The sequence below is a fragment of the Oncorhynchus clarkii genome, chromosome 3 (genome assembly GCF_045791955.1).
Source record: "Oncorhynchus clarkii lewisi isolate Uvic-CL-2024 chromosome 3, UVic_Ocla_1.0, whole genome shotgun sequence".
NCBI lineage: Eukaryota > Metazoa > Chordata > Actinopteri > Salmoniformes > Salmonidae > Oncorhynchus > Oncorhynchus clarkii.
This window is the reverse complement of record NC_092149.1, coordinates 4,202,860-4,211,449: the sequence shown is the minus strand read 5'-3', so window position 1 is coordinate 4,211,449 and position 8,590 is coordinate 4,202,860. Positions and strand designations below refer to the sequence as shown.

At 44.8% G+C, this 8,590-nt stretch overlaps 1 protein-coding gene across 1 annotated transcript; it reads left to right on the top strand.

Moving 5' to 3' along the window:
• Positions 1 to 7: 7 nt before the first annotated feature.
• On the top strand, positions 8 to 8,189 carry LOC139386653 (acyl-CoA dehydrogenase family member 10-like). Its single transcript, XM_071132420.1, has 12 exons — positions 8 to 192; positions 371 to 530; positions 1,004 to 1,152; positions 1,302 to 1,496; positions 2,026 to 2,184; positions 2,417 to 2,576; positions 2,975 to 3,101; positions 3,399 to 3,467; positions 3,620 to 3,801; positions 4,052 to 4,202; positions 4,429 to 4,574; positions 7,999 to 8,189. Exons 2-12 carry the CDS (start codon positions 371 to 373, stop codon positions 8,187 to 8,189), a joined length of 1,689 nt encoding a protein of 562 aa, XP_070988521.1. The 5' UTR covers positions 8 to 192.
• Positions 8,190 to 8,590: the final 401 nt, after the last annotated feature.

The window sequence follows — 8,590 nt, the reverse complement described above, 5'->3', positions numbered from 1 at the left end:
TGATCACATGACCTACATTGAAGTACAACATGTCTGCATTGTAAACAGTACTGCAAATATGTCTCTAGAATACAAGACTATCACATAATATTCTGCAATCAACGTTAGCCTGCGTAAGGTCAACACAGGTAAGAGAGAGAGACGTTGACAACTATCTGACATTGCCTGACGGTGACAACGTTGAAGTAAGAGGTCAGATTGAAAGAAGGAGGAAACTTTTCTACTGTCTCATGTTTTCAATGTTAAGATTTTGATAAATTCAAGGAGGTATTTTTGTCAGAAACAGGGCAGCAATCTTTACTTGTTTTAGAGTGTTCTCTTCTCCCATTTGACTAACAATCTTTGTACTTATTTCTTGTGCAAAACCAAGATGAAGAAGATGCAGACTGCTGCACGATTCAGGTCTCAGTTGTGGAGTCTGAAGATGCCTACCCTCTGTCACAGAAGCTTTGCTGCCATCTCCACTTACAAAGCTGTCATTTTTGACATGTATGGAGTTCTCATTCCGTCACCTGTCAAATTGGCAACAGGTATGTTATATAGGCCACACAATGTGCCACACAATGTACCACACAATGTACCACACAAGCCTTGTATAACCCAACATCAAAAATAGGCCATTACGGTAGACCTACTTATTTCCATTCAACTCCTAATGGAGGAAAGGGCCTCAATACATAGGGGCGGCAGGGAGCCTAGTGGTTAGAGTGGAGGGGCGGCAGGGAGCCTAGTGGTTAGAGTGGAGGGGCGGCAGGGAGCCTAGTGGTTAGAGCGTTGGAATAGTGACCGAAAGGTTGCAAGGTCGAATCCCTATGCCGACAAGGTACACATCTGTCGTTCTGCCCCTGAACAAGGCAGTTAACCCACTGTTCCCCGGTAGGACGTCATTTAAAATAAGAATTTGTTCTTAACTGACTTGCCTAGTTAAATAAAGGTTCAATCAAAATAAACATAGAAGTCAATATAGTGCAACATAATATTCTCGGTCTCTTTTTCTCTCTAGTGTTTGAACAACAGAACAGTGTTCCTCTGGGCACGCTGGGCAAGGCCATCAGGACAGGTGGGGAGGTGAATGCGTGGAAGAGGTTCATGCGTGGAGAGATTGGGGCTGAGGAGTTTGTGGAGGCCTTCGGCAGGCAGTGCAGTGAGATAGTGAGCTTATGTCTACTGTCTATCTGTACGTACAGCCTGTACCCTATGGGCCCTGGTTAAAAGTAGTGCACTAAACTAGGGAATAGGGTGCCATTTGGGATTAAACCCACATCTTAATTCATTATCCCTCTCTGCTGCTCCACCCTCAGGCAGGAAGTCCTGTTCCCATTGGCTCATTCTTGTCTAATCTGACCAGTGGGCCAATGACCAGGCCTCTACCCGTCATGATGGAGGCCATTTTGTGTGCTCGCTCCAGGGGCCTGAAGACTGCTGTTCTCAGCAACAACTTCCTCCAGCTGAACGGTGACCCCTTCCTGCCTCTGGACCACTCTCTCTTCGATGTGGTGACTAAGCATTTTATGGTTACATCGAGTACGTCCCAAATTGCACCCTATTCCCTATATAGTGCACTACTTTTGTTCAGAGCCCTATAGGCCCTGGTTAAAAGTAGTACACTACATAGGAATAGGGTGCCATTTGGGACGTAGACATTATTTAGTAATGATAGTAAAAGTAACACATAGTAGCTGTGTAACAGTTAGTAGACAATTATATGTCAAATTTCAGTGTTTGAGTGCAGAAATGGCATTATGATTACAATGTAGACTTCCTCTCTCTCTCTCTCTCAATTCAATTCAATTCAAGGGCTTTATTGGCATGGGAAACATGTGCATTGCCAAAGCAAGTGAGGTAGACAACATACAAAGTGAAAATATGTCCCCATCCTGCCTCTCACCATCCTTCTTTCCCTTTCCCATCTCATTACTCCTCTCTCTATCTCTCCCTCTGTCCCCATCCTGCCTCTCACCATCCCTCTTTCCCACCTTTCCCATCTCATTACTCCTCTCTCTCCCCCCACATCTCTGGTTGTAGATAGTTGAGTCGTGTAGGGAGGGCCTCAGTAAGCCAGACCCTAGGATCTACCACCTGTGCCTGAACAGACTGGGTGTCTCTGCCCATGAGGCTGTGTTTCTGGATGACCTGAAGTTAAACGTTGAGGCAGCTGCCCAGCTAGGGATGCATGCCATCAAGGTGAGTGAGCCGAGTCTCTGCATTCTTAACTCCCCCATACCCATACCACTCTATCTTGGAGATGTTGTGGTGTACTGGGCAAGTGACTGCAACCTAGTGAATGATCTCGCTGTTTCATTGAGCAGTGTTTCAAGTTCCTCCCCAAGCTTCGTAGTAGTCACCAAACACTAAGGAACATAACCCACAGACTCTGTAACCGAGCCACCGGTGAGTGATAGATATTGTTCTTCAGGTAGGGGACATTGCAGTGTCAGTGAAGGAGCTGGAAGGGGTGCTGGGGATCCCCCTGTCAGGGTTTGTTCCTGGGCCTGGTTCTGCCCCTGTGGCCACAAAGCTCCCTATGGACCATCTTACACAGTACCTGAGGAAGGCTCTCCATCTGTCTGACAAAGGTACATCTATCCATTTCTTTAAATAACAACTTGCACACTACTCTTGTCAGTATAACTGTAGTTTACAATATTACGTATCGGCCTCTTGGCCTTTGTCAGAGCTTTGTCAGAACATTTCAAAACTTCTGTCTAGAAATGGATAGAATTGATATTACCTCAGTGTTGTCAGTAGAAAGTCCCGTAGCCTCTAAAGGCACTGGGGGAAGGGAGGACCAGGACATGTATGTTGATCTATGATGTCTGTCTAGAAAGCTCACCTATATGATGGCTACGTCCCAAACAGCACCCTATTCCTAAAAAGGGCCCTTTGTCAAAATAAGTAGGAATAAGAATCCATTCGGGACACACCCAGTGTCTCTATTTACTGTTGATGCTGTCTGTCTCTATATCTGAAGCAGACTCTGTTGCTGTCCAACAACTCAACCCCAGTCAGTCAAACTCCTTATATCACTTGACCACTGGAGGGCGCCATCTCCTCCTGAGGAAACAGCAGAAGACCTCCCGAGCCATGGAGACAGAGTACAGGTTGGGCTCCTCCAACACACCACCTACCAAGCTGTGGGAATTAGACGGGTGTGAGATGGAAGTGATCAGCATCTGGATTGATCATTCGTCTCTTCTATCTAGATCACTGTGTCTGTGTCCCAAACGGCACCATGTTCCCTATATAGTGTACCCTATGGGCCCTGGTCAACAGCAGTGCACTATAGGGAATAGAATGTCATTTGTGACACCATTTGTATCATTAACCTTTTAAGTTCATTTCCAGTTGTATGAAGAAACGTTGTGTTCTTTCATCACTCTCTTCTCTGTACTCCACAGGTTGTTGAAATCTCTCAGTGGATCCGGCATCCCTGTTCCAGAGATCATTGATCTGTGTGAGGACCCAAGGTGAGAACGCACACTGCCTGACAGACACACACACAGAAACAAGCACAGAAACATACATACACTCATGCACGTTACATAGTTCTAGATTATTCATTTTTTTATCCCTGTTTGTCTGTCTCTGTTTTCTTCCTGTATGTGTTTGTGTTGCCCAGTGTCCTGGGTGCTCCCTTCCTCTTGATGGAGGTCTGTCTAGGGAGGATGTTCAGTGACCCCTCCCTGCCAGGCCTGACCCCTGGGGACAGGAGGGCCTTGTACCAAGCCATGCAACACACACTCTGCCAGATCCACTGTCTAGATACTAGAGCAGTCGGCCTGGAGGACTACGGCGAGCCAGGTAATTCATTTATTTAGCAAAGATTGTTTTGTGTCATTCTCTCTCTCTCTCTCTCTGTCTCTCTCTCTTTCTTTCCTCTCTCTCTCTCTCTCTCTCCTCATTCTCTCTCTTTCCTCTCTTTCTTTCACTCTCCTCTCTCGTTCTCGCTTTCTTTCACTCTCTCCTCTCTCTTTCTCTCTCTCTTTCCTTCTCTTTCTTTCACTCTCTCCTTCATCTTCTCTCTCTCTCTCTCCTTCTTTCTCCTCTGTAGTGGATTACATGGGGCTTCAGGTACAGTGGTGGACTCAGCAGTACAGGGACAGTGAGACTCCGCCCATCCCAGCCATGGAGAGACTCATACAGTGGCTTCCTCTGCACCTCCCCAAACACCAGAGATCTACGCTGATCCATGGAAGCTTCAGGTATAACACAAAAACACACAGCATGTATATTTTACATAATCAGCAGTAATATTTGTATTTGAAAAGTCCTGATTAGGTGTGCATCCCACATGGCACCCTATTCCCCATATAGTGTACTAATCCCATCGATCTGGTCAAAAGTAGTGCACTATGAAGGGAAAAGGGTGTCATTTTGAACACAGCCGTGGTGAAATGAATCCAACCCAAAACCCTCTCTGGTCCGTAGCCTGGAGAACCTTGTGTTCCACCCAGAGAAGCCAGAGGTGGTTGCGGTGATGGACTGGGGCCGTTCCAGACTGGGTGACCCTCTAACAGACTTGACCTTCAGCTGTATGGCTCACTGCCTGCCCCAGGACAACCCTCTACTGACAGGTACCATTATACCACCTAACTGTACTACTGCACCCTACCAGGCCCACAGATATAAAACTCAAATGGCACCCTATTCCCATGCGCCTTGGTCAAAAGTAGTGCAGTATATAGGGTGCCATTTGGGATATAACCTAAAAGTAATATGCATTTACACTGAACCAAAATATTAACACAACAAAAGTGTTGGTCCCATGTTTCATGAGCTTGAAATAAAAGATCCCAGAAATGTTCCATACACACAAAAAATGTATTTCTCTCAAATTTTGTGCACAACTTTGTTTACATTTCTGTTATTGAGCATTTCACCTTTGCCAAGGTAATCCATCCACCTGACAGGTGTGGCATATCAAGAAGCTGATTAAACAGCATGATCATTACACAGGTGCACCTTGTGCTGGGGGACAATAAAAGGCCACTCTAAGATGTGCATGTTGTTATATTATGTAAAAAATAATGGTGCAACGCTAATAGATCTAATATTATTTTATAACAAATGTGCTTTCTCCCGCGTTGGATACGGTCGCTGTCCGCAGTTCTGAAACAATCTTCAGTGCACCATAGAATTGGCACCTTTCCCTATGTTGCTATGTGCATAGTAGCAAAATTAACCATCATATTGGGATTGAGAACAATTCCTTAAACCATATTCAGATGGGATTAGTTTTACTGGGGGTGGTCAGGTAATGTAATTATGTGCAATTCCAGCCAGAATAACCTGCTGTTTTTTGGTCCTTTGATAATACCAGTTCCTTGCGAATCGACATCCCTGTGTTTTGAGAGAAATGTCTGAGTTTGACAAGAAAACAATAACTGATTTGATAGATTGAACATAGCCTATATACACTACGTGGCCAAAAGTATGTGGACACCTGCTTGTCGAACATCTCATTCCAAAATCATGGCCATTAACATGGAGTTGGTCCAACCTTTGCTGCTATAACTGCCTCTGCTGTTCTGGGAAGGCTTTCCACTAGATGTTGGAACATTGCAGCGGGGACTCCATTAGGCCACAAGAGCATTAGTGAGGTCGGGCGATTAGGCCTGGCTCGCAGTTGGCGTTCCAGTTCATCCCAAAGGTGTTCGATGGGGTTGAGGTCAGGGCTCTGTGCAGGCCAGTCAAGTTCTTCGACACCGATCTCGACAAACCATTTCTATATGGACCTTGCTTTGTGCACAGGGGCATTGTCATGCTGAAACAGGAAAGAGCCTTCCCCAAACTGATGCCACAAAGTTGGAAGCACATAATCATCTAGAATGTAATTGAATGCTGTAGCGTTAAGATTTCCCTTCACTGGAACTTGGGGCCTAGGCCGAACCATGAAAAACAACCATTATTCCTCATCCACCAAACTTTACAGTTGCCACTATGCATTGGGGCGTGTAACGTTCTCCCAGCATCCGCCAAACCCAGATTTGTCAGTCGGACTGCCAGATGGTGCAACTTTATTCATCACTCCAGAGAAAGCGTTTCCACTGCTCCAGAGTCCAATGGCAGCGAGCTTTATACCACTCCAACCGACACTTGGCATTGCGCATGGTGATCTTAGGCTTGTGTGTGGCTGCTCGGCCATGGAAACCCATTTCATGAAGCTCCCGACGAACAGTTCTTGTGCTGACGTTACTACCGAGGTCCAAACTGCCTCTGGAAGCGAGTGTTGCAACCGAGGACAGACAATTGTTACGCTCTTCAGCACTCGGGGGTCCCGTTCTGTGAGCTTGTGTGGCCTACCACATCGCGGGCTGAGCCCTTGTTGATCCTATACATTTCTACTTAACAGCACTTACAGTTGACCAGGGCAGCTCTAGCAGGGCAGAAATGTACTTGGAACTGACTTGTTGGAAAGGTGCATGCAACTGTTTTTAGTCTGCTGGAATAAAGGCTTTATGTATTTATTTTTTTGCGTTAGAACAGACTCTCTGGTACACTTATTTGGTGTTGTTTACTGTTCCAAATAGTCAGAGAAAATAATAATATTATTGTAATCTAACAACACCTGTTTTGCACATAATACTCACGCAACGCTTGCTCCTATACATTCCTTTTTCTAGATCTCCAGTAGTCTCCACAACCAAGTCAAATGTCTTCCACAGATCTGACTTCCCCTTTCCCTCCTGAACAACCAGTAAACATTCACCCGTTTCGAGTTTCTTTCTTCACGTCCTCCACATCCATTTTGCAGTCGACATAACTGTGTTCGGAGTTTGTTATAACCAATTTATTAATGTCATTATGATGGGCTATAGGTCAGGCTCTATTGGTCACATGCATGCGATGCTTACGTGTTACGTAAAGAGAGTATGGGTTGAGTGAAGAGGGAACATTTTTCCTAAACAAATTAGGGATTTCGTTAACGGAACTTTTCAGTCAGAATCAAGACAGAAACGATATGGCTGTAATGATGTGGCAGCTTTAGCATGGACAGCGCAATAAACACTTGCTGTGTTGTGGTGCCTTTTCGCTGCAGTAGGGAGGAGAGCGAGACAACGTGCGCCAGTGACACAGGCACTCGCTGTATTTTTTTTCTTAACACATTGTGAGTAATTTGTGTGACGTTAATTTTATATAATCAAACAGTGTGCTTAAAGCATCAGACAAGCTCAGTGCATATGTAGTTGGTTTTATTCACATAGGGTGTGTCTGTCTATATATGGAAAAATAAGTTTAAACATTTTGACCAATCGATTGGTCGAAAGAACAGCACTACTCTCGGTTGACCAATATTTAATTTTAGTTGGGGACAGCCCTAGTATGGACAGGCATAAGCTATGCACAGCTAACACAATTGCATTTTATCGATGGCCATTTGAATGCACAGAGATACCGTGACGAGATCCTGAGGCCCATTGTGGTGCCATTTAATCCGCTGCAATCACCTCATGTTTCAGCATGATAATGCACGGCCCCATATCCCAGGGATCTGTACACAATTCCTGGAAGCTGAAAATGTCCCAGTTTTTCCATGGCCTGCATACTCACCAGACATGTCACCCATTGAGCATGTTTGGGATGCTCTGGATATACTTGTACGACAGCGTGTTCCAGTCCCCGCCAATATCCAGCAACTTCGCACAGCCATTGAAGAGGAGTAGGACAACATTCCACAGGCCACAATCAACAGCCTAATCAACTCTATGCACTGCATACGGCAAATGGAGGTCACACCAGATACTGGCTGGTTTTCTGATTCACGCCTACCTTTTTTTTTAAAGGTATTTGTGACCAACAGATGCATATCTGTATTCCCAGTCATGTTAAATTAATAGATTAGGGCCTAATGAATTTATTTAAATTGACTGATTTCCTTTATATGAACTGTAACTCAGTAAAATCTTTGAAATTGTTGCATGTTGCGTTTTATATTTTTGTTCAGTATAGTTGATTCAATATATCAACACAGTGGTGGTTTCATTGTGTTTCCTACAGGTATATCTGACAGGGGCCTAGTCCAGCTGGGTATCCCCACTGTGGAGGAGGTGATGGGGCAGTACTGCAGCTCTATGGGTCTGGAGGAGGGAGTCCCAGACTGGAACTTCTACATGGCCTTCCACCTCTTCTGCCTGGCAGCCAGTCACCAGAGAGAGAGCAAGAGTACCATTGCAGGTACCAGAACATAGACCAGAGTTTAGGATTGTGTCTCAGGCAATATCTTCAATGACAATTAATAAAGCTTCGTAAAGGTACATAGTTTGGATCTTATAGCTTGTCAGCTATTACTTGGTCCTCTGTAGCTGTTGGAAGAGCATCACTCTTGCAACACCAGGATAGTGGGTTCGATTCCCGGGACCACTCATACATAAAATTATCTATGCATGCATGACTAATTTGCTTTGGATAAAAGTGTCTGCTAAATGGCATATATTACTATTATTTAGCTAGCCTAACAGTCTGTCCAGATTATATTATTACTTAGCTGGCCTAACAGTCTGTCCAGATTATATTATTATTTAGCTGGCCTAACAGTCTGTCCAGATTATAGTATTACTTAGCTGGCCTAACAGTCTGTTCAGATTATATT